The sequence below is a fragment of the Seriola dumerili genome, unplaced genomic scaffold, assembly GCF_002260705.1.
Source record: "Seriola dumerili isolate Sdu_G_001 unplaced genomic scaffold, Sdu_1.0 BDQW01000169.1, whole genome shotgun sequence".
NCBI lineage: Eukaryota > Metazoa > Chordata > Actinopteri > Carangiformes > Carangidae > Seriola > Seriola dumerili.
The window spans coordinates 4,514,885-4,541,746 of NW_019174424.1; the positions used below are offsets into that span (position 1 = coordinate 4,514,885).

General features: G+C 42.0%; 1 protein-coding gene across 4 annotated transcripts in view; it reads right to left on the reverse strand.

Moving 5' to 3' along the window:
- The window catches only part of LOC111227031 (brain-specific angiogenesis inhibitor 1-associated protein 2-like), a 52,985-nt gene that overhangs the window by 18,395 nt on the left and 7,728 nt on the right, over positions 1-26,862 (reverse strand). For all 4 annotated transcript variants that reach the window (XM_022752389.1, XM_022752392.1, XM_022752388.1 and 1 more), the window contains exons 2-5: positions 20,718-20,793; positions 17,494-17,580; positions 3,859-3,920; positions 2,738-2,809 (exon numbers count right to left, since the gene is read on the reverse strand). In XM_022752389.1, the coding sequence (XP_022608110.1) occupies positions 2,738-2,809; positions 3,859-3,920; positions 17,494-17,580; positions 20,718-20,793 (297 nt within the window). The remainder of the gene's footprint in view (positions 1-2,737; positions 2,810-3,858; positions 3,921-17,493; positions 17,581-20,717; positions 20,794-26,862) is intronic.

Consider the following 26,862-nt stretch of genomic DNA (forward strand, 5'->3'; position numbering starts at 1 on the left):
CAGAGCACAGAGACGAAATTAGGATCACAAATTAAAAAGTCTAGGTGACAGAGGGTGGGACGTAGATGGACAAATACATAACAGTCCTGCCAACCTTTTTTATTTTTTTTATTTTTTTTTGAAAGTTCTTACACCAATTCTTACTTTACTAACAGCCACTGGATTCAACTCTTAATGTTTCACTGCGGTAATGAATCATCATCTTGCAGAGGCTTGAAACCTCCCTTAGATATCCATTAGAAAATCTCTCCTTCGATTTTTGTTGAGGTGATATTACTGTTGTGTGTTTTTAAAACTCCCTCTTGGCATGTTAAAGGGGGATTTGACATCTGAAACCGATCTGTTTTAATTAAAGAAACACACTAATTCATGATTCTTTTCAAGCTCCATATTTGTGTTTTATTTGTCTTCCAGGTTTGATTTTGCAAAAGCAAAGCTCCTGATTGTGTCTCTGAAAACATCCACTGTGACTGATTACAAGCAGATTTCCATTTGACGTTCTTAGTATAGTGAAAAGAACAGAAATCAGTGACTTCCTGCAAAGTAAAGAAAAAAAAAAAAAAAACAAAGGAAAAAAGTATGATTTTCTGAACAAGCAAAATGACTGGCCTGGTCCTTTTACAGCCAGTTTATTTATTTAAAATATCTAATTTGCTTATTTAATTATTTATTTATTGAGAAAAACAACTTTGTTTCCGGGCTGTACCAGCTCTGTTGCTATAGTAACTGTGTCTGGTGTGACAAAGCTCATGTGGTTTCTGTACCAGGCAAAATTGGCGGAGGAGAGCTCATGCATGAAGGTTCAACACCCACATTTGCATAGTGTAAGACACTGAGGATGCAGCCAGGTATGCTCTAGGCATCCGTTGACTGTTGTCACTGGAAGACCAACACCATGACACATGCTGCGTTTGGATTTCATAACAGAGATGGTTGGTATTAGTTCTGTAGGCCTGAGCTGGGCTGGAAACCTCTGAAAGACTAGCGAGTAAAATAAACAACAGCTGGAATTTCCTATTTCAGCTTTATCTTCTGTTCATTAATTTCCCCATGTCTGGAGCTTCTCTGAAATATTGATTTGAATGTTTCCACACAAAACGGAGCAAAACATGCCTTTGCGCAACCCAATAACAATGAATGACTCATCCTTTCACTCCCCGCTAGTCTTTGAGGTAACGTAGTTAAACCAATAAGTGTTGCTCTGCAATTCACATTTACAATTTTACTCTCAGAAACCGAGGCTCCCGGGTGGAAAATACCCAGCACATGGATCATAGTAATGATTAGAGAAGACACAGCTGGCTGTTGTGAAAAAGTTCTCTTTGGTGTGCAGGGCCATATTGGGTAAACAAGATAATATCCCAAGCATCCGCCTCATTGAGCTGGAATGTTCCTCCTAATTAACAAAGCAAAAGCCCGTTTGAGTTTTGTTGCCAGCTCCCGAACCTGCAACTCTCAATCACTGGCTACGACTGCAGACAGATAATTAGTGTGTTTGAATCTGATTAGAGATAGAGTGGACAGTAGATGGACTTTGGTACACTTGGAGAATCTGACCATTGTTCTTAAAAGATTGATCTGCTAGAAATGCTCCTCTTTATTGATAATCTATATCTTGTTTTTTTTTTTTTTGTTTTTTTGTATTCTAGGTTCATGCCCGAATTCTGACCTCTGTGTAATGACTGCACAGTCTTGTAAAACCCCGTGCGAGCCATTATGTGAGACAAAAGAGAGGAGAGGCAGAGACGGAGGGAGAACAGAGAGAGATGCACCACTGGGAACAGTACACACACTCACAAAAGAAAAAAAAAAACAGCAGGCTTGCCTTTGAGTCTTTTTGGACTAAGTCAAAATTTCAGATGATTAACTCACAAAGTCTGAAGCAAAATGATTGCTATTATCACTGCGGCAGAGCTGTAAGAAATTCATTAAAAGTGATGGATGTTATAACCTCAGGGATACACCCAGACAGAAAAGTCTGATGCATCTGAACTAGTGTAGGAAGCATGAAATATTTTTCATACTTTTTCATACCAATTTAGGCAGTAAACACAAATTTGGCAGATGAGTATGGAGTCAAAGAAACACAGAGATGCTTTACATGGTTTTAAATTGATCTCAACATGACGGCATCTGCTTTTACCCATAAGTCTCTCTGTTAAGTCAAGAGGCCAGAAGCCGAAAAAGACTCACAATCAATGTTTCTATTTAATTTAAAAAGGCGAAATTATATAAACTGTGTGTGTGTGTGTGTGTGTTTTTGTGTGTGTTTGTGCGTGTGAGTGAGTAGCTGTGAGCCGACGCAGCTCGTAACGTGCTCCTTCCAACAATACAAAACAATAATGGCGATATTATCCCATCCCCCAAAACAATGCACAGCAGTGCTGCGCTACACTCAGGCTGCAACCCACTCATTCTAAAGATATCACATGTAGACCAGCTCCACAGTCCTTACACACATGCACACACATTCTCCAGGAGGGGTTTATTATAATCAGTCTACCCTTGATGGGCGAGTAGACATGAAATGTTGTTTTCAAAGCATCTTTTCACTGACACATCCTGTAATTGTGTCAGAAACAGACTTTGATCCAGATGTTAACGAACACAGTTTCACCTCCATCTCTGTTACCGCTTCACAGATTTGATGGAACATAATATAAAAGCACTACAATGAGATAAAAAAAACATGGAGGGCACTTATTGGACTGAGGCTGCGAGCCGATCAGATACTCACAGTCAGATAACGAGCATCCAGCTCCACCTTCTTCTCCAGCTCAGAGAGCAGCTCGTTGTGGAAGGACTTCAACTGGGAGGAAGCACAAAGACACTTCAATAACACGATATTCATAGTCACTTCAATGGCAAAATCATTAACAGATCAACAGAGTAAAAGTTTGCCGTGCTAAGCTGTTCACAATAGATCAATAAGCTATTAAATAACATGTTATTACCATAAGTTATTCACTAGGTTGAAAACTGACTTGCCTGAGGAACTGAATTAGCATAATATTTTAGATATATGATCTGCTGACACTCGTTGCTATGTACTGTTACACATAACATCAGTGCTCTTATATGCTTTAACATCCAGTTTTCTGCTGCTTTATTTCTCTTGGGCCAGAGAACTCTCTTAACTTTGCTGGTTTCGGCATGTAACAGCAACACATGTGCATGATATGCAGCAAAGTGTCTATTTATTCTACATTTAAATCAAAATCATTAATTGAAAAATAATGAACATAGTAAACAAAGTGAATTTTATGCTCAAAGTATAGAGTATGGAGTCTAGACGACAGGAATGATTATATAGAGTCAATTAAGACTTTGTGAAAAAAAAATGAACTGGTCCTTTAGGGAGTCACTGATCTGTAGTTGAACTCTGGGTGCTCAAGCTCCAGGGCAACCTCATGATCAGCACCTACGTCCAGGCTTTCTTCCGTACCAGATGCACAGCAATAAAATGAATACTGACTGTGGATAACTTGTCAAACGAGCACATTACCCAGAATGCAATACTGTTCAATTAACTCACTCGGCTACCCCAGCCACCTCCTGAGTTAGCAGTTTGGATTTATATGAGCTCAGCGTGTCTGTTCATTTAATTGCCATGTTTTTCACGTGCCGGCCACAGGGGCTCGGGTGCTCAGGGACAAATCTGTGTCACAGCTGGGCAGATTTGTTCAGGAGCATCATGGGGTACAGGGCCACATGGCCAGACTAAAATGGATTACTGTTGGAATAGCTTGTAGCCATGTCTAAATTATTGTTAAAATATTTTACATAACCCGAGTTTTATGTAGTGTGCTGTGGTGCTGAACCACAAAACTAAAAACCCTTTGAGCTCAGAATACCAACCATCTCCTCTAGCTGCACTTGGATCTGTCTGTGGACCTCAGCCATCTGGAACAGCACATCCCCTGCACAGAGAGAAAGAGGGAGAAAGGGAGAAAGCACATCAACAACACTCAACAGCACAAGCACATCCACTGCAGAGAAATAAAGAGGAGAAAAGGTAGGAAACGGGAGAGAAAAAAGAAGAAAAGCAAGAGAGAGAAACGGAAGAAACCCCAGCGTGCAATGCTCATGCAGTAATACAAGACACACAAACATACAGTTAAGGACAAGTGACTTGTAACTGGGACAATGAAGTACAAGATGAAAGATTTTTTTTTTCTTTTTGGGGTACAAGATGACAGAAAACAGAGAAAATGAAACAACACGGAGTGATGGCAAGTGAGAAAAAAACAAAAAACAAGCCGAAGGAAACAAACTTAAAATTAAATTCTGTTTCTTCAAGCGTGTAAGTACTGATGTCTCATGGAGATCAAAGATATTGCCTTTCTTTCTTTGATTAATCTTAACATCAGGCAATGTGATTTCTAGAACAAAACAAAAAATAAAAAAAAAACACCTGAAAGAAAGGTTAAAGTCTCCACATAAAAAGGTAATAACCAAAAGGGGGGGAGATAAGGGGGTCATGCAGCTCATGAGAGTATTTCATTGTCATATACCTACAGGCTGCCTCTTCTGAATGAGCAGTGCATTGTCAAGAAAAGGAACACAAAGAGCTACATTGAGCGAAGGACACATATACATATAGAGACCTGATAGAAAGACAGTGTGAAATCTACAGAAAAATGAGACACACACATTTCCCTGACCAAAAGGTCCAAAGCCCCTCAGGTTTAGCTCCGTCTGACTTCTTACATACGAGTTATTTACTTGGTTCTTAGTAAAAACACTGATACCAGCTAGGATTGGTTTGTATTGATTGCATTTAATTATTCAGGAAACATTATATTCAAAATACTGTATATTGATTTTAGTGAGTATACTTAAGTGAGTGGGGACAGATACATCTGTCAATAAAAGAAAGCTAGACAAAATATGATCCATCATCTTACTGCAGACATTAAAGGTCCCATATTATACATTTTCTGGTGTTTTCGATATCAATAAGAATATATCCTTGTGGTTTTTAGTACCCAAAACCATCTCAATGTAGTTTTACATCTCCCCTTTCGGGCTTCTCCCTGGAGCTCTGGTAACAACAGGTCCGTCTGTTTTCTAGGTGATCAAGTAAAATTATAGCAGGTAGGATGTGCTGTAGGCATAGCTGAGGGGTTGTGACTGTTTTGTTATGACATCACAAAGTTACAGAAGTCAGGCTGTGTGAATTCTGTCTGTGAATTGCACACTTTGATACAGTATCAATATAGCACCTGACCCGTTTTATAATTAAAAAAAAAAAAAAAAAGAAAAGACATGGACATCTTACTTTATACTATATGGGACCTTTAATACTTTGTAGTAAACTGTCTTAAAAAAAAAACTCCTGGACATTTGTGGCTGAATATAAGCTGCATAGTGAAGTGTTTATTTTGTTTAATTTCTCTCACACACACACACACACACACACCTCCCACCCCCTGCAGTGTCCTCATTTGAAAGCTGACCTGTAAAAGTACATCCACCTCACAACCTCATTCTCAAAATGCCTCATCAGTGAAATTAAGAACTTCTGCTTAAGTGGTTTCAGAAACAGACGAAATAGACGTCACCAAAGGGCTTTGGAGTGGTCTCCGTCTCAACAGACAGCACGTACAATGCAAATCGCTGCAGACAGACGACACTGAAGTGACTGTGACGGAGGAGGAAACAAAAAAGGAAGGGGGCATAAACGCAGTGAAGCAGGTTGTAGCTTTAGACTATATAAGGCAGGGAAAATACATTATGCACAGTGATTAACATTCTGTACAATACAGCAATACAACAACAAGAGCAAAACAATACAATTGATAAAGTACTTTAGTAGTTTTTTGTAATTAAGTTGGTATCACTCTATTTTAACCCCTCTATTTAGCATTTATAAGATGTATATAGTAAATTCCAATGACTGGTTAATGACACACCATAATGCAGTTGTAAGCAGATAAGGACATTTTAAGTGTTTATTGATTTACAACAATTATCATTTCTCCTATAAAGATACACGTCATATCATTCATATCAACTATGTTTTAATACTTTGTCATTCCTTATTTGTTTGTACACCAGCCTTTAATTAAGGGTGACCACATGTGTAGTTCTTCACAAATACATCAACAAACATTTATATCTGCTTACAATTACATTATAGTGTATCATTATATAAACCATCTGTTCAATGTTTTAAATACTGCCAATCATTGTCACTGTTTTTCCAAAGTAAGGGTTTAACTATAAACTCTATTAATAATGGTTTTTGCAAATTAGTAAAATGCTATTCGAACCAATTGTTGACCTGTTCATTCCCAGAAACGTGTGTGAAGTGTGTGCAGCAAAATCAAACATAATGACAACAGATTTTTTTTTTTTTCCATTACATGCTAAATTCAGTGCAGTCACTGCCCCTACAAGTCCTGTATACACAGGACAGCCAGGCCTTTTTCCCCATGGTGCAACCTCCCTGCTGATCTTGTACCTCACAGGAGCAGAGAGGCAGGCCAAAGCTTCCTGTCGGTTCCCAGCAGGCCCGCTAAGCAGCTTACAGATACTCATCCCTGATCACAGCCCTTCAGGCTTAGAAACCCTGGCATCCTGTTGGTGGCTTCAACTAGCTGGATCAATTAACAAATGAGCAGCCATCACTGTACCACAGACACATGCGCACGCACGCACGCACGCACGCACGCACGCACACACACACCAAGTAAACTGGCAGTAGGACAGGGTGTTTTGCAAGAAGCCAGAAAGGTAAAGAATGAATGAATGTGCGACAGATCTCATCTTGTCATCTGCAGTTTCATTACTGCACAATGTACGATGCCAAAGCATGGATGAAAATAAATAAATAAATAAATAAATCACACTTTGGAGATGCAAATAGTTACCATGGCAACTCTGATATCATATCACACAACAACAGTAACAGAAAATTGGACTGCATCCTTCACAAGCAGTTAACAGCAGAGAATTCAATCAAGAATCAATAAAGAGGGATAATGTGGAAAATCTGAATGTGTAGTGCAATGTTATTGTTTCGTACAGGAAATATTTGGCAGGCATGACACAACCTGAGAGACTTGATGCGAGAGCTACCAGCCTGACACGGATATCCGCATACCAGCTACATGACAGACAGGTCGATCGCTGCAGTGACAAAATCAAGAACACGCACCGAAACCCTCTTGCACACATATGCATGACCACACACACATGCACACATGCACGCATACACGCATACACACACACACAGACACACACACACAGACACACACCGGTAAATAAACCTTCAAAGATTCATTATTGTATCAATATTTCCCAGCTCACTTCAACCACGCCTGTTTCCCCTGGTTGAGAGAAAACAATAGTCCCTTTGTTGGGAGGTGAGCTTAGGTTGATCTACACCTGCAGCACAGCAACAAGCAGCCACACGCCCGTTAGCTTAAACCACTGAGTCAGAGGAGGAAGCATGGACACAGGACCTGGGTGCATATGAACAGACTGTCCCCTGAAGTATGACATCAGCTTGTGTAGATGTATTGACTGCTTGTGTAACCGCAGCAATGATACACCCACACAGGTAGAGAAAAAGAAAGGAAAAAAAAAAACTGAATAACAGAATGTGGGCTATGGTGCAGAAAAAAATAAAATAAAAAGTGGAAGTTTGCAGTGTTGAACAGAGAGAACAAGAGAGACAGAGATGGAGGGAGGGAGAGAATGGAGGTGGATGGAGAGACACTGAATCACTGGTGAAGGTCAAGCCGGATTCACTACGGGTTGTCATGGAAGCAGGATAATGCTAGGGTCGTTGCCATGGGAGAAGTTGCAAGATGAGGGGCAGCAGCTGCAAAGTGCTGTGTTACAAAACGCTGTTCAAAGATCTCCACCCCTTACTATCAGCTAGCATTACATCAGCATCTACACTTCCCTGGGGAGGAAAGTGGAGTGAGTCCCACCTGGGGAGTCTGTGTAAAGTACATGTACGTGTGTGTGTGTGTGTGTGTGTGTGTGTGTGTGTGTGTGTGTGTGCGTGTGTACACACAGTGTGTGGCTAAAAAGTACAGAGGTGTTAATACCTGCCTAATTCACAGGGGATACAAACAAGTGGGCAAGTATAATGCGGCAGCGGGATAATGTGCGAGACGCAGATAATAGCTGAGAGTCTGGGTGGCTGTGTGATTGTGTGCATGTGTGTGTTTGTGTACATGTGTGCGCGTACACACCCCATGAAATAACAACAGCTAAACACAGTTAGTCTGGGAGTGAGGGAAGTTTAGATTAGCTTAGATTTCATCTCTTGAGCACACACAAACACACACGTGAGAAACAGTTTGAATTCAGCCTCTCAAAACTACTCATACACAGTATATGACATGTTACTAAAAATGGACACTCAGCCATCACAGCTGTTCAACCTAGTAGCCTAATATAAGTTTGTCCAGCAATGGTGTCATGCATTTAGGCCATAATGAAGGCTTTAACAGGACAAACGTATGACTGCCGAAGAGAAGTGGGCCAAAGGAATGTTGCAAGTAATCTTTACATTTATTCTAAGAAGGTCTCAGGTATAGGCTGCCGTGCATTGTCTGCCGGATAATACTGTACAGTGCACAGCAAATCCAAACCATCTGGTATCAATGAGCAACAATCCCGGTCCTGTTTTTAAGCTGCTGTTCCACAAGCCTCAACCACACAGTACGTTTTGTAGCAGCAAAAAGCTGAAACATGACACAGTGTTTCTGTAGGGGCGATTACACTGAAACATCTCACCATTTTAACAAAGATAAAATAAAAGAAGAGCAAAAACATATGTCATGATGAATCTTAGTCAGAGGACGGTTGTTAAAGCCTCATGGGAGCTGTAGTTTTTTAACAAAGTGATTACAATAAACACTTATGTACAAGGCCCTGCCCCAGAAGTGGGGCTATGTACTAGGCTAAAGCAAAACATGAAGCTTAACAACAAGGAAACATCAACCAAATGTTTTATAATATATCTGATCTGCAGTCCATGAATTCCTGCTTTCTTATTAAGCAAAAGCTGATAATAGCCAATATGTCTTAACATGCTGCATGTTTCTGATTGGTCCAGAGGCATGTCTCAGTGCGCTGCTTCATTTATCATATTGCTGAGGTCATGGGATGTAGTCAGGCTCAGCAAGGTTAGGGATTACCACACCAGGAAAATAACAGCTAAAAACAGCATCTAAAGCTCGACTTCACATGAAATATAAAGTTCTCTTACATTGTTCACATGGTTTCCCCTGATTGAAAAGAAAGATTTTATTTTACAGTACAAGGTTAATAACTTCTCAGAAACCTGCACAGGGCTGCAAAAGCAATTGTGGGTCATGACTTCAACTCTCATAAAAAAATAAAATAAGAAAAAAAGGATGTCTCTTGAGAGAAACTTTGATTACTGCAGCACAAAACCCCCTTTGGATAACTGCTTTTTCTTGTCGCTGACAGCATAAGTGATGAATTACAAGCACTTTGATTGATTTGACAAACTTGGGAGAAAACATAGAGGGAGAAAAGGGGGGAGAAAGAAAGTCAAGTAATGGCGAGACAAGTAAAATAAAAAAAAAAGATGGCAGCACTCAGAGCCGAACACTTACTCTCACTGTGACATACACATTATGGAGTGTGTGTGCGTGTGTGAATGGGTGTGGAATCATTTTAAAGATCTAGGGTGTTTTTGTCTCTCCGCTGGTTGCTACAACGTCTTCTAAGATTTCAAAGAAAGAAGTTCAAAGTGAAGAAAGCTTAACATGAAAGAGAAACAAATTTTGTTTTAGGGCACATTAAGCAGACAGAGAGCGCAACACATAGGGAGGCAAAGAGTGGAGTGATAGGGGAAGATCCCTGGAGAATACAGTAATAACAAGCAATCCCTCAGAGTAACAGAAAAGAGACAGCGGTGAACTCACACAACATTCTAAGCTTTAATGACAGCGCTGTCTTCTCCAAAGCTGTATATACAGAGCTCTTTGCACTTGAGTAGAAGCAATAAGAGAAACAGCAGAGTCATGCAGCTACCTGTTGAGGTATGGAGATTCAAGGAGGGGCTGAGTGAAAAACCACACTGAGTCTTCGACATGCATGCGTGTGTGTGTGTGTGTGTGTGTGTCATTAGATCCAGCAAGTTAGCCCGAAGAAACCAGGGTGAGCAAGGGTGTCTAAACGCAGTGTATTCAAGTCTGAATATGCACTAGTGAAGGGAGAATGGTAGACAGGATGTTGTTTCACACAGCTTTCTAGGTCTATATGGTATTCCACCATTGAGCAGCGCCCTTACTCAGCAAATCAGGTCGCACATCAAATTGTTCAGCGTTTAAGGAGCAAATTACGGCTGCTCCTTAATAGTCGATCGAATGCTAGTCGATGAAAAGAGTCGCAGTTGACCAAGTTTTAATTGGTTGGTTGGTTGCAGGAAAAAAAAAAAAAAAAAAAAAACTCCACAGGAAGTGGTGACATGGAGAGACACTGCTTGTGTGGGTGGTCTCTGCAGTTATTAGATAGTAATCACATATGGGAGATAGGAAACCCAAAGTGTGGGATCATTTCAAGAGGGTAAAAGGCCACATGAAAACTCTGCAAGCAAACATTCACCACTCATTTATCCACCTCAAACATGCCTTATCATCTCAAAGATGTAGGTAGTCTAACGTTAGCCAATTAGCACAGCCGCTCGCTCTAATTAGATAGCCTATATAAATGAATATGTGTGCTATTAGGTTCATATTAAAGTTTGTGGGGACTGGGGAAGCTAAATTACCTCGCTAACGGCATGTTGTGTTCATTTGTGCAAACCGTGTGTTTCTCTCTATATGGTGTTGTTATTACAAGTTGTGTGATGTTTTGTACAGCACAGCATTATACAATGTTACTTATAACATTCTGTTTCAGCCCTGGGCTCAAACCATTTTCTGATGCCCCTCCCTCCCTCCAAAAAAAAAAAAAAAAATTAAATAACTGAATTAATATCATAGCAGTACAACGATCAGTCAACAAATGGCTGAACCAACCAGCTGACAGGGAAAGTCCTAGGTGAGGGCAGCCCGAGTCCAGATATTACAATTCTTGTCACAACTGTTACATTCCGGGAACATGTCATCAATATTGTATGGCCCTAACACTGTGTGCATGTGTGCATACTGAGACTAACACGGGAGTGTGCAGACTGACTCCAGAATTTAGATTTTAATTAATTTTCAAAGTACTGAATGCTGAAAGTGCAAATTGGGAAAAAGAAAAAAAAAGACAATGCTGATGCCACTATTAGACTTGACACACACACACACACACACACACACACACACACACACACACACACACACACACACACACACACACACACACACACACACACACACACACACACACACACACACACACAGTATACACATTGGATTTCACATGTGCAAAGCACAGCACATATAATGTCTAATATTATACAACCATGACATTGCAGATCTCAGTCTTTTTCCACTATAGAAAAGAGACACATCTACAAAAATGTCTGCATTGTTTGCACACAACACAACACTAAATCATCCAAAATGTGGACGTACTGGTTTGACCACACTTTCACATTCGCCTGGCACTGACTATAGTGCTGTGTTGATGCATGCCAACCTAACCTGTTAAGAAAGTAAATACATCAATTATTCGGACAAGTGTGCATTGGAATGTGTGTGTGTGTGTGTGTGCGCGCATGTACTTATGTGAAGTAAACAGAGAGAGAGAGAGAGAGAGAGAGAGAGAGAGAGATGTCTGTGCACTCCTGCTCATGTCCATCGCAGCTCACCTTCAGCACGTCACTGCCACGAACAAATGAAGGGCAATGTGAATGTGTGTAGACGGAGAGCGTGGGGGCCACTGGCTTCCCATCATGCACTGCGTGCCTCAGAAATAGAGCAGGAGAAGGCAGGGACCCCTGGGATGGTGGCACAGAGCTAAGAAAAGAGCTCCTCTGCTCTCATTTAAACAGGGACAGGTGCTGGAGGAGGAGAGAGGTAGGCCAGACTGAAGACAGAGCGATGGAGAGGGGAAAGAGAGAGAGAGAGAGAGAGAGAGAGAGAGAGAGAGAGAGAGAGAGAGAGAGAGAGAGATGCATGTATACAGTGTGTGGACTCGGGTGTGGGTTGCTCATTCAAATACACTTCATCCGCCACTGCTAACCTCTGCTCTTAACAACAGACATGTCATTCATCCTCCTGGACAGCTTCCATTTACCCGCAGAAATTTATAATGTCCTAGATTCATTAACTACATCAGTTTGCAGCCTCCTTTTCCCTGTGTGAACCTTTTTACAGGGCGGGCTATGAAGTGTTTTTTTTTTTTTTTCCTCCCAATGGGCCCTCTCCCCAGCAGCAACCTAAGCAATCCATTGCTTGAGTTACAGTTTAATATAACCTCTTTTTTTTTTTTCCTAATGCATGTAATTTCCCAAAAGACACATCTTTGTGCTGAATCATACATGTGTTATTAAAACGTGGCAATTAGCAAGGTTACAAGTGGATAAGAGGTTAGAAAGTTATTTGATTTCCTCTGGCTGGGGAGACTGAACTGTAAGCACTTCACATTCCTGTTCGGGTTCTTATAAACAGATTATTCTTTCAAATGGTCGACAGAGAGTTTATTTTATTGTTAATTAGAGGTAACGATGAAGGGAAGCCATCTGCAATTCAACATACAGTATAGTTCAGTATAACACATCATGGCCGGGCTCTGTACATGTGTTAGAATTAGGCTATAGTCCTCAGTACTTTCACTCTTCAGTGTAACATTAGCCATGTAGGACAGAACTATGGAACACACCCAGCCGAGCACAGAGCAGCTCTCAACTCTACTTCACCTGAGGACACTAAAAGAACAGGCTGACCATACCAGCGAGTCGAAAAACAAGCCTGCAGCCAGAAATCTATCTGCCTTCAGTATGTAGGGTATGACAGCTTTGCTATTCTGTTGCACCAGTGCATTATATCTGATTATATGTGATTATATCTAAAAAGAAATATTTAAACTCTGTGTGTTCTGACAGCAACATTGTAGGGCTGTCCCTTTTATTCAGACAGCGCCTTGTAGTCCGGCAGGTGGCATTCCTAAAATGCACTGGCCATCAGACCCACTACATACCACACGGGCTATTGTTCTTCTCTTAGCGAAATGCAAAGTGGAGAAAACGAGTGAGCCACACTGATTAATGGATAATCATGACACCAAAACATTTGAGTGCCATACCTGGATACATGGAGAAAATCTTGGACAGGGATAAGGGCTGTTTGCTGACGTTGTAAAATGAAACTGCTAAACAATAACATTAGCTTTTGTGCATTAAATATGTATCAAAGTTTAAGGGTAGGGGGCTGTGTTTAAATTAATTCAAACTAATTCATTTGGTTGAATTAGTGCTGCACTATTTTATTATTTTGTGCTATATATACACACTACTTGTATCTGTATGTTGTACATACAGTTATATACTGATACATTCTTCCTCCTTTTGTCTTTTATGTCAACTTTTTTTTAATCCCTTTACTTTAATTGTTTTCATTTTCCTATATTGGATATGGTTTTGTATTCGTCAGTTGATGTAGCTTCAGTGCACCTGTAACTTGTACAATGACAATAAAGGTATTGAAGTGAATTTTGATTTGATATGAAGAAAAAAAAAAAGTATGAATGCAAGCAAGCTGAGTCACCTGACTTTTGAGCCAATCAAAAGCGTCTTGTAAAACGGCACAGTTGGCTGATTGGTTGAGCTTCTGTCAGTCACTACAAAGATAAAGGAGCTCTAGGAATGATGACAAATCAAAACAAAAAGAGGAGTTCATGTCTCCATGGCTGCAGGCGTGGAGCCTCTTAGTTCAGAGGAACATAAACACAATGGAGCAGAGCTGGTTGGTTAGGACTGTCATAAATATCTCCAGCCACACAAACTCCATTTCCTGCATTTCCCTGGAAGGCTTGGAAAAGCCACAAATGTCACTGAGGTAATATAAGTGCTCACTCCTTCTACATGAAGAGGGATAAAAGGAGAGGAGGATGGCACAAACAGAGGGAGAGAAGGGAAAGAGAGGGGAATGAGGAAGGGAGAGCAGGTGTGTGTGTGTGTGTGTGTGTTAGCATGCATGCGTGCATGTGTATGCATGTGTGTGTGTGGGTGGCAAAGTGACAGGCGATGATTAGCTCAACCAGAGGAGGATATGTGGGAGGGAGTGTGTGGGAGTAGTGGGGCTGGCGTGAGAGAGAGAGAGAAGCAGAGAGAGAGAGAGAGAGAGAGAGAGAGAGAGAGAGAGAGAGAGAGAGAGAGAGAGAGACTCTCTTCAGGCAGAGATATACACAAGTGGATTAGAAGAGCACTCGTACTGTATAAACACATAGAAATGACAGGAGATTCATGCACAGAAAATGCACACAACCATGTAACTATAATAGGCATGAAAACAAGCATGCATATACAAGGGTGGATTCCTGTGGGAACAAACTGTGTTCTAAAGGAATGAATTAAGACTCAAGTACAGTGCATGTTGATGTGTTGATTATGAAAACAGCAACAGAGGGCATTATATCACGAGGTAATTTCATCCCGTTTTAAGCACAATATTTGTGTGTGTGTGTGTGTGTGTGTGTGTGTGTGTGTCTGTGTGTGTGACAGAGAGAGAGTGTGTGTGTGTGAGAGAGTGTGTGTGTATGCGTGAGCGAGCGAGCGCGAAGGACAGGAGGAAAAAGAGAGGGGGGAGGAAGAAAGAAATGGAGAGCAGCTGCCGACTCTTAGGTGTGTAGGTGGGACCATTTGCAGCCCGTCTCTTACTGAGCCGCTGTGGAATTATCAGGCTTTAAAGAGGCGCAACAAGAGCTCAAACTCATACACGCACATACACGTGTGTGAGCGTGTGTACATACAGACAGGCCAGAGAAACAAGTCACTATGTGTCTTTTTAGGATAATCAGCCAATCAGCTCCGTATGTCACGATGCAAACTTGTCAATCATGTTACTGATCTGATTGAGTATAGAGGGGAAAATAGTGTCTATGAGGTCACTCCTAATGTGATGTCCATCTCTATCCCTTTCTAGAGTCAGGCCATTCCAAATCTGGACAGTATAGTGGAGCCTGGTTGGAGTTAAAATAGAATAAACTGAGTTTAAAGGCTTGGGAGACCAAAATATACCACTCTTCAAGCCTTTATATCATCTAAGTGGGGATGCAAAGTTGGTTTCAAAATCTCCATCGATACGCACATTAAAAGCAGGTGAAATTAGCTATTGAGACACAAAGTTAGTGTGAAAAATTGACTTCTTCACACACTTTATAATTAACAATTGAAATACTTTGCATGGCAACATCCCTTAAGGAAAATAAGATTAGGACAAGATTAATAACAGGAGATTTAAAAGCTCATTCTAAATTAAGATTACGTTGAAAACAATGCCTCCATTCATACCATATGGTGTATATATTATAAGCGCACGGGCTGTGGTTTGTTGGGCAAACCTCCACTACTCTCTTTTCCTCTAATCTCTGGATATTTCTGTGCGCTCCCATCAGTCAAACAGGAAGCTCTGCGCTAACCCCTGCACATGGTCAGACAGGAGGTCAAGGCACTGGCATCGACCACAGGATGTGGACTTCAAAAATGGACTTAAAAAAAAATAAAAAATCCAAAAAAACAGGTGGCTGGAAAATAAAACAGCACACATCCTTCCCCTGGGAACCGCTGTGGTATGGCAGGGGAGTGCTGGGTGTAGCTGGAACATTGCACTAGAGAATGACACTGAACAACAGGAGCTAATTCCTTTAGCTACATCACAACCTTCCTTTTCAACTTACAGCTGCACAAAGCGATTCAGACAGTGCTGTAGCCTCATGCAAACAGATAAGAAGAGACATTTATGAAGACGGACGAGATGAGTCGTTTGACCAGGACAATGAGTCATTTCAAATCACCAGTCCCATGCAGATCTTCCTCCAGGCAGGGCTTTTGAAAATGGAATCAGTTTTCAGTTCCCTCATACATACTTGTGACAAAAGAGGTGAGTGCATTCATATACTTACACACAAACACACTATATATATATATATATATGTATATTTTTGCTTTCCTCACCAATATGTGCAACAGTAACAGGGAGTCAGCTCACCTACCAGCACACACAGAAATGCAAACACACATTTAAGAGTGTCTGAAAATGAGTATTCTGTAAAATAATAGAGGATCTCTTGCTGTTAGAGGCAAAGTGTTGCAAAAGAGAGATTAGATCAGCTGTCAGTTAGATCAGGAACATTTTGCTCTCTTTTTTTTTGTGACAAGTTCAGCTGAGGATGTCTGGCTTGGAGGAGCTTGCTACTGTAAGCGGGGCTCAGTTTCAGCATGGAGGTACTGCTGTAAACTTCAGAATCAATGGAAAACCTCACAGAGGCTGCAAGACAGAGAGATAGCAATTGAGAGAGAGAGAGAGAGAGAGAGAGAGAGGGCCGCTTGCTGAATAAAACATCCTGAGAGCACTTTCATGTCAGTCCCTGTTGGCGGGGCTGGAGGAAACCCAAACTGGATCTCAGCTCCACTGCAACAAAGGCCCCGTCAAATCAACAGCTACTTCTACGCAGATCAAGCTGTCGAAAGCGCAATCAGTGCAAAGGGAATCTCTTCAAACAGGAGCTGATTTCCCCACGGGCTGGCGACAGCAAACACAGAAACACTCACAGACACCGATCACCTGGGAAACCACTCACTATGAGGGGACCAGGTGTTGTTTCTTCAATTGACCTTTACATTTGTAAAATGAAAACACACACACACACACACATTCACACACACACACATACACCTAATTGACAGGACAAACACACATCACATAAGGTGCAACACGTCTGGCATCTGCTATACTGACACCACACAGAGAATCAATACATCTTAAACTGGAAACACATCAAATTGGCAAACTCCTACCAGTCATATAAAAAAAAAAGCAGGCTTTTCTAAAATCTTATCTTCATGACAACGTATTGCCTGATACTGTCGTAAATAAATGATGTTCATCTCCCAACTCACTGTGCTGACAGCACTGCACTCATAATTGTTACCCATTTCTTTCTATTGATGACATTTCTCTGACACAAGGAGGCCCATGAATTGAAAAAAAAAAAAAATGTATTTCCTCCAGGACAGTGTGACAACAAACTGCTTAAGACTACAATGATTCAGTAAAAATAAAAAAAAGAAAAAATCTAATTAAAAAAGAAAAAACTCCTCCTCTATCAACCCACACACTCCCTCTGAATGCTACTTGGCTTCCCCTGCCACATTTTTACACACAAAGTTGATGTTAGATGACGTGTGCGTGTATGTAACTGTATAAAGAACTGATGCTGCTGCTGAACCTCAGTGTGAGCGACACCAAGACAGAAAAAAGACAGAAAAAGCAAAAAAGAAGAAAAAAATAAAAAGAGTTAAAAGATAAAAAAAAAGAGTTTATCAGGTATATGTCAGTCACTTACCTAAATCTTTGGATCCTTGACTCTCACTGGCCAGTTCACCCATTCTGACCAGAGCGTCAAAGTAGCCTTTGGCAGCAAATGTCACATCTATAAGCAAAAAAGAAGAACAAAAAAAAAAAGAAAAAAAAAATCAAGTTAAAGGTCTTTTCAAATTTAAAAAAAAAAAAAAGACATACTATTATACATTTAAGATTTGTGAAAACTCAGTGGTATTGAATCACAGCTTCTTGCCATCAGAAAATAAGGAAACACTGATGTTGCCGCGCAATTACTCAACATCATCTAGTTGGCACTCTGCATGCTTGATTGCAAAGAGGAAATTATTTTCTGACAAATAATCTGTGCTTGCTGGGTGAGCTGCACAACCACTAAAAACTCTTTTCTGTTATGTTTGCTTCTGGCTCAGTGTTATAATGAGAAGAGAAGTTGGGTTATTATAACCCCAGGGTGTGTCTGAGCATTAGGTTTAATATTTAGAGGCTTTTTGTTTTTTGTTTTAAGAGCTTGTCTATTGGTGGCATATGTACCACACATTGTAGTGAGTCTATTAAGATTTGATGCTGGCGTGTAATATGTTTAGATGTTTAGTGGGGATGATGTTTATAAGAGTGTGGAACAGAGTGACTGGGTGGGAGTGTGTGGTAATTCAGGTGGGCCAGTTTGAGTCCAAAAAAAGCACAGAGGCATTCTTCATTCCTGCGCTCTTTTTGATCTGTGATCAAATGAACCGAAAAAAAAGAGAAGAAAAAAAGTCTTTGCCAGCCAATAGCTCTGAGAAAACATTGTTATCTCACCAAGGAAATAGCACTGCCATGCTGTTAACCACTGGCCACTTCCATTCAATTTCATCTTTTTCTGTCAATATGTCTGAACACTGGACCACAGGGTGACACAGTCATTTGGGGAGACTGTTGATTAAAGTTCACACACCTGCGTAGACAAGGCCTCCACCTACCGGGGTTCCCCTCAGCAGCACTTTTGGTTTCAGGTTATGCTGTTGTGTGGCCGACGCCACACCGCGACTTTTCATTAGAGGGGGGCAAGCAAAAGAACTTTCTCTCTATAGCGTCGATTCAAGGGATACACATGCCCGTAAAAATGCATGGTGTTACCCGACTGCTTTATTTACCGCTGTAAACGGATGCAGTCGTGGGTCACAACAAGGTGTCACACGTACGGCATACACACATGTGCAGAGTGGTACGCACACAAAAAGCTTGACCTCTACTCCAGATCTTTAGCGTACACAAAAACAATCTGTGAGGTTAATCCTAATCAGCAGGCCCTATCTCTCCTTCTCTCTCGCTGACTAAATAAAGATCACGAGGACTCCTGGTTGCCCAGATCAATAACCACCTCAGCCCTTATTATTCCGACTGCTGCTGTGCTGGCCAAACAAAGGTCACACAGGGCAGAGTCAGCTCCCAGTGATTTCTGCCCTACTGCCATACAGGGCTGCCAATCAGCCCATCTCCACTGAATAATGGCCACTGGTTTTTTTTTTGGTTTTTTTTTGGAGGTGAATTCAACAGCGGTCCAGGTGACAGATGGGCCCTGTGCCTGCAGACAGCTGCCAGGTGAGAGACACATTTGCAACAATAGCCTGGCAGAGGCAGGCTAATTCCAGCAGACAGATGCAGCCCTGCGATATAGAGGAAGTCTCCCGGGCTGGAAGCCTCGCAGCTCTGCTCCAAGGCTGAGGGACATATGCTAATGCTAATCCCAATTACAGCTGAGTCAACGGCAGAAGACGCCGCGTGTTTCCACCTTCTTCTCTTGCTGGGGGAAACACCTGAGAACTGAGAGCCGAGTGCCCCCCCCCCCCCGAGCATCATTTCTCTTCATTATGCCAAACAGACCTCCTGCCTTGCTTGATGTGGAAAGTGTGTGTGGATGTGATGTGTGTGCACATGTGAGTTTTCACATATGTGGTAGGGAGTAAGATGGTGGGAGCTTCAGCAGATTTTCAAAGAGATCTCCAAGCAACGGACACTTTCTTCTTGCTGATGCTGCTGCTGTGTGTGTGTGTGTGTGTGCACGGGCATGTGTTTGCATTTGAAGGATGGTTGAGAAGATAAGCTGGCTCTATATGGATACTTTACTTCTATCTAATGAAATGTGTGGTGAGGGGCTCACAGCGACAGACGGAGAGGATTACCAGCTCTCTGATTGCAAGGCAGACAGCCGATCAGTAGGGGAGGGGCTCATCTCAGAGCTACTCATCCATCACTCCTGCTTCACTCTAGAGAAGAGGAGGAAGAACCACTCATCTCTTAATCAGGACAACCATCGTTTCCTGTACCTGCATCGTCCTCCTCGTGCTGCCGGGGGACTTGTATAACAAGCTCCGCGGCCGTGTTTGGTAGGCAGCGTTGAACTCATTCAGTTGTATGCATCTGTTGCTTTTACACTTACCAAGCGCCGTGAGATTCAGCGACTGACTGCTGTGCTGAAAAACATTCCCAGATCTAGCAAGCCTACCCATGGAGCCCTTTTGGCATTTCTGATGTTGAATAATTTCAGTGATTGCACCATATGGGTGGAAGCATGTCCTCCCATCGCCTGCCCCCGCAAATCAGAGCCAATCCTGCAAAGTGGGTCTTTAATGGCTCAGTGAGTCCCTACCAGTCTGTCTCCTACCTACACCAAGGCCAGGATTAGTTATTGTGTGTGTCAGGGGGAAAAAGCACAGGCTTGGGGAGGGGGGAGAGGCCCCACTAATTGCTGGATTAGTTGGACTGAGGGCGTTCAGCCCTGTGTTAAAGATGAGGGGTGTTCTTGGGGGGGGGGGGGGGGGCAGTTACCAAATAAAACCAGAAATAAAAGGGTGCAGTAGCCAAGTATCCACACATTTCCATTTGTGAATTTGACTGCTGACAGTGAGCTGTCAGTGAGTGAGCATCCTCACTTCTGCAAAGAGATTAGAGGCTTTTTGTGTTTCCGTGAATACACACCTCCACTACAGTGTAGAAGCCGTGCCAGAGGTTGTGCACCACATGATAAGGCCTGCTCATTTGGCAGGAAGATAAATACTGTCCTTTTTCAGTAAGACAGAAGGAAAAGATAGGTAGATAGATTCTTACATGCAGGAAGAGAGCAATAGAAATAGACATAGAGAGAGAGAGAGCTGGCTTGGCTGTGTGCCTGAACCTGCAGCGAAACAGGGACCACAGAGAAAATAAATGAGAAAGAAAGAAGAAGAAAAAAAAAAAAAAAGTACTTACTGGCGAGGGCCTTCTCATAGTTCTTCCCCATGGCAACAAAGTTCCGTAAGCAGGGGTTGAACTGCTCCATGATGGTCTGAAAGAGAAAACAAGAGATAGATGGAAGGTGGAGGTTTCACTTATCTGCAGCGCGGGGGTCAAGGGCAGAAAAGAAAGACTTACACCTTGCTCTATTCATTCTCCCCTGCACTCTCTCTCTGCTTCCCTCTCTCTCTCTCCCTCTCTGATTCCCTCTCTCTCTCTCCCTCTCTCTCTCTCTCTGGCACACACAAACATCCCTCCCAGCTGCACAAAATCTTGTCTCTTACAGTGTAAATAGCTATCGACTGAATCTTTTGGACACACTCGGTGGTTGTCTTGGATGTTAATGAGGGCAAGGATTGGGTTTCCCTGCCCACATTCTGCTCCTCCTATAATGAGAAATAGTCCAGGTGGGAGGAGAGGTAGGAGAGGCTGGGGTTGATGATGATGATGATGATGATGATGATGATGATGATGGTGGCGCCCCAGTGGAGTGGGTAGATGAACTTGTGGACTCAGAACAAAGTGACTGTGAAATTTGCATTGACAGGTTTGCATACTGTATGGTTACCCGTGGGCATTAGATGATGGACACAAAAGCTCAATATGGCCAAGAGAGAGAAGGGCAGTGTAGATGCTACAGGTGATATTTGATGCTGCTGGCCATAATTCGTCAGCATCTACACTTACACTACATCACTGCGATAACACTGGTCACTGTATGAAGGAAATAAGGGCTGCGCTGCCACCATTCTTGTTCTAACTACACACCTAGTTAATGTGTTATAACAAGAAAAGTTTCCTACTGTGACAATAAAGATCGTTTCGTCATGGCAGCGGCTCTCTGCCACATTACTGTAGATATGCTGTATTATACTCCACTGTAGGCAGAGTCAGTCTAAATGCAGAGGATGCATGATGCCTGACATCTCCCACCACCATCGTTTCCTCTACCTCTTCTCTCTTTCCTCCTCCTGTGCTCCTCCAGGGCTTCCTCCAATTAGCCGGTCCCCAGTCAGCTAGTCAGGAACAGCCAGGGGACAGGAGAGACAACCACAACACTGCTGCAGCAGCAGTCCCTACACAAGCCATCAATACTGCAGGAGAACACTTAATAATCTACTTCTAGCCTGAATCCACACTGTGGCAGAATAATATGGCAAGGTGCCACCAGTGTCAACCTGAAACAACCCCAGCAGCTCATCCTGAACATTATATGCCTCGTATCTTAAGTCAGACCTCAGCATTCGTTGCTTTTTGCCTTCATCTTGCCGTCTGTCTTTTGTTTTTAATGAGAGCGAAGATTTGGAAAGGACTGTGTGTGTGTGTGTGTGTGTGTATATGTGTGTGCTGGCTGTGGTGTTTATCCCCATCAGGAGTCGTAGTTCAAGTGGCTTGAGTGCAGCACAACCCGCCTACAGTAGAAATACCAATGAGTCAGACATAAACCAGTGATACTTTCATTACCGACAGTAACTATTTTACTACGCCTCTCCATGACTGTGTTCGCATCTAAAGCCCGTGGAGCAAAAACTGGACTTGAATACAAAAATAGGGACACGATATGAAAAAAAAAAAAAAGTGGTCAGTCACTCACCCCCAGCTACAACAAACACAGATGCAGCTGGGCCTATCGTATCTAGCTTTTGATCAGATTGGTTCACTTATGCTGATAATACGGTTCGCTAACCTTTGCCAATTATTTTCTCAATTCATTAACTGTTTTATCAATAAAGTGTGGGAAAAAAAAAGGCAAGTAATACCAGTTAGAATTTCAAAGCCCAAGGTGATGGATTCAGATTGCTTGTTTTATTTCACCAACAGTTCAAACCCAGAAGATATTCAGTTTTCTATTATATAAGACAAAGAACAACAACAAATATTCAAGAGGCTGGAACTTCAAAACGTTTTAACATCGCCTTGGTCGTTGTGAAAATGGACGTGAGGTACAACAGTGGGCAAAAAAGATGGGTCAGGTGTTATCCAGGTTCCCCTGGCTATTGGCTGGCTGAAATCAGAGGTCACAGTCCTCCCTTTTTAAGTTCCTACTCCTCTGTTAACTGGGTCTTGTCCTCAAGCAAAACGGACTCACACCAAGTCCACGGTGCAGCGGCTCAGCAGCTCTCAGGAACACAGTGAGAGAAACTTCTTTTCAAAAGACAACAGTTGTTCCTGAAGGGAAAAATGTTCTCAAAAATAAAACAGTGCATATTAATGTACTACAGACTCCTAAATAGACAGTTTATTCATTTTTACAGAGGGAATCATATGAGTGTATTGTTTTACATGAATTTATTTCAAAAGTTACCACAAAGTAATGGCAGACTGAGCAATATAAACAAATCTAACGGCAACTCGTGTTGAAACCGGCTCCCTTTATTTACCATGTGGATCTGTTAGTCTGATATACTAGAAGGATAGGAGCATAATTGGGGGAGAATCCCATCTTCAAGCACACAGCACTCGAATGAAAGGTATCTCCGCTCCTGCCGCCTCTAGGAAGATAAAAGACTAACACATCCCTCAGGACCTTGCTAAGGAAATGTTTACGCCTAAATATTTCTTCGCTCTGCCTGATTGTGATGTAAAGTGCATCTCATTGATGAGGATAAGGTCACATGGATGCGTGCGTCACGAGCACATATTCATGCATGTGTGCGTACTCATGCGCACACCTACATTAATACAAGGCTTCTAATAAAGAGTGGTGGTGTTTCAAAGTGGTGGGAGGATTACATAACAAAGCAAAGCCCAGTGCAGCATCATTACGGCACACACTCCCACTGAGGGGGCCAAAGGTAGATGACACGGGCCTGGCTGCCTTTTTTTCTATGTGCTGAGCGCGAACACACACACACACACACACACACACGCTTGCACACACATGTTGACCCACTGGCACTGAATGAACACGATGAACATAAATGAAGTTATGGAACGAGTTCACGTAAAGAATTAGATGATTATTATGCCATAACTATCTTATAAGAGACATAAATTAAAGTGTATTTTAAATGACCGACAGCTGAGAGAAAGTGGAGAGGAAAAAAAAAAAAGAGGAAGAAAAAAAAAAAAAAAACTGAGGTAGTTTCTTTCTTCATCTCTTCCCATTGTTGCTAAATTTGTCATCCCAGTTCTCTTGTACTACATTGTTATCCTAATTGTGGCAGCTAATTGGGAAATGGGGCCAGGAGGCACTTGCAGTTGTGTGACATGGAGAGTGAGAGAGGTATAGAGAGAGAGAGAGAGAGAGAGAGAGAGAGAGAGAGAGAGAGAGATCAAGCAAGTGATTGACTAGAAAATTGCGAGGATGTAATATTCTGAGAGTTACGAACAAAAGGTATGTAATCACGCACTGTATACCCCTTCCCATTCAAACACTCTCTGTATCATCTTTCAATTAAAGAAATAATAAAATAAGAAACATGTCACGGCTGAAGTGTAATCTTTTTCCTTTCGAGAGACGGACCGGCTGTCCACTTTGCGACTGCCTGCGTGACGACTGAATGAATTCATTATCAGCACTCGGGGACAAAAATTAAAGCAGACAATTAAAAAGGAGGGCAGAGAAATGTCTCCTACAAAATGAATCAAATCCGTTTGACACCCATTTGTGCTGTGAGGTTGGACAGGGAGAATATGGAGAAAAGTCGGGAGTGCAAGAATAAAGGCAGGAGATAAGGAAAAACATTATTAAGAGGATTAAAATGATTTCTCCCCATGCCCTAACCAAATGAATTTTTCCTCAGCGTAGAAGTAGCAATTGAAACAAGGTCAGTGTATATGAAATAGATTGCGGGATATTCATCTATCTCTGCTCAGTCTGTTCTCTTCTGTCACACACACACACACACACACACACACACACACACACACACACACACACACACACACACAGTAATGACATGCAAAGGGGGTAATTTCAAAGTAACACCAGCTGACTAGAACCAGGGGGGAATCACGCGCAATCAGAAGCCAGGATGCCATCAACTACTCAATCTCGCCCTCCTCTCCCTCCTTCCTCCATATTCCCTCCTCTCCACGGCAACTAGCCGCCAAGCCTGAAAATGACCAGAATCAGATGAGCACTGAAGCCACCAATTACTGTATTAGTGTGGAGTGTAAGGACTTGTCATGTGGTTACAGGCAGCAAAGGCAGCCAAGCCTAAAGATGTAATCAGGGAGGAATGTAAAGAAAGTGGATAATATGCGGATGTACTCATGACCCCCGTACATTTAGTCTTTCATTTCTTCATAAGGAGCAGTGCGAGTTTATGACGGGTCTCAATCAGCTGGAGGACAGCTGAGACCTTTTGCTCTAAACTAATTACAGTGCCAAGAGAAAATAATCCGGCTGCAGTGTAATCTCCTGTCTGCTCGACTCCACTGATCGATGAGGATGAAGATCTGGGTGTCTCGCCACCTCGGCTAAACTTTCCCAGGGGGAATCCCGTTGTTGCCCAAGTGACTTCACTGAAGCAGGCCTGAACATAATTTAATAACAGAAAACCAATTGTGCCATATATGTTTTGATATCATTATGTGATACAAACGCAGCAAGCCAGGGTACAAGCAAAGTAAACACTTTTCTACTTTCTGTCTAGTTACCAGTTTTAAAATTAACTTTGCAATTATGCAAATGTGTGCAGAGAACATTAGCTACAATTAAATAACATTAAAATCAATGCTTTTTCAGTTTTGCCTCACGGCAGCTATGGGTAAACATATTACTGCAATGACATTGATCTGCTTCTACCAGGCTGTGCAGCTCGAGTCGATTCCAAAATTCTTGTAAAAAAAAAAAAAAAAAAAAAAAAAAAATCACAAAACAAAACAACAATTCAAATGCAATTCATCTATGTTTGCATGTCTAATACATAACCAGTGGCAGGCAGCACATCAGTAGCAGCGGGTCATTTCCCAATGGCCACGACGGTCGTTTTGGCCCGTGCCGTAAACACTCAACTTGACCAGCGATAATACAACAAGCAGGAATGAGTCGACGGACCTCTTGCATCACCTCGTGTGTGCGTGACGGCTACATCGCTGAACTGATGCGGCTCACAGTGTGCTTCCATACTGTTGCGGCGCTGCTCCTGACAGCCCTATCCGTCTACATTCACTTTGCCTTTGATAATGGCCATCAATAACACTAGCTATCCACTGTGTGACCAACGGTCAGAAAAGTGAAGACCTGTAACCAGAGAGAGAGAGAGAGAGAGAGAGAGCACTGGAAAACTACCACCTTTCACCTAATGTTTTATTAGCTGCTAAGACTAAATACTAGGACACATGTAGCCTCCACTGTCTCCTGTAATAACATGCAATTGCTAAAATGGTTAACCCCCCCCCCCCAGATGAACATAGTGGCCAAATGTATAACTAGTCTGGTACCCATTAACTCAACAGACAAGGTTAGCCAACAAAATTAGCGGCCTGGGATGTCCTGAATGATTGTGTCAGTCCTCCCCCTGTACATAATCACACTAGCCAGTGCACATACATTATAGCAATGCTTGGACACTCAATAACAGTGTGGATAATGAGCCAGAAATATCAGCTTAGAGGAAATTACATTGTATAAAGAAGTCTGAACAGTGTATGAAGTCAATTGCTGCATCAGGCTGAGATACGTTCGATTGGTAAAACAGAGGTTTATAGTTTTGTAATAAAAAAGTCCATCATTGGGAGCATGTACAGTGGAACAACACAAACAATGTGTGTCATTAAAGGGTCAACTTTTTTAAACTTTTGAGTGCATTGAAAGAGCAGACAATATGTGTTAGAGCTGCAGTCTGTGGAGTGTGTGTGGGTATTGTTTTGAAAGGCCAGTCGGGGTCAAACTTTACAGTAGTGTATTTCTGATGGCCTGGGTTCTTCTCCCAAGTGAGTCAATTTGGTACCAAGGCTGGTAACGGCTCATCACAAATTGCTTGTGTATCTTAACTATTCCTCTTGTTGCCATCACTGCGAATGTGAGACTCCAATATTGGAAAGACAACAGCCACTTGTGAGAGGCTGCATTCCAAATCTTATTACATTTCACCAGAAGAACCAGCCAAATTCATTTAAAGATCACGCTCAAAAACAGCCACGAGTCACAGTTTTTGACTTCCTATTTCCT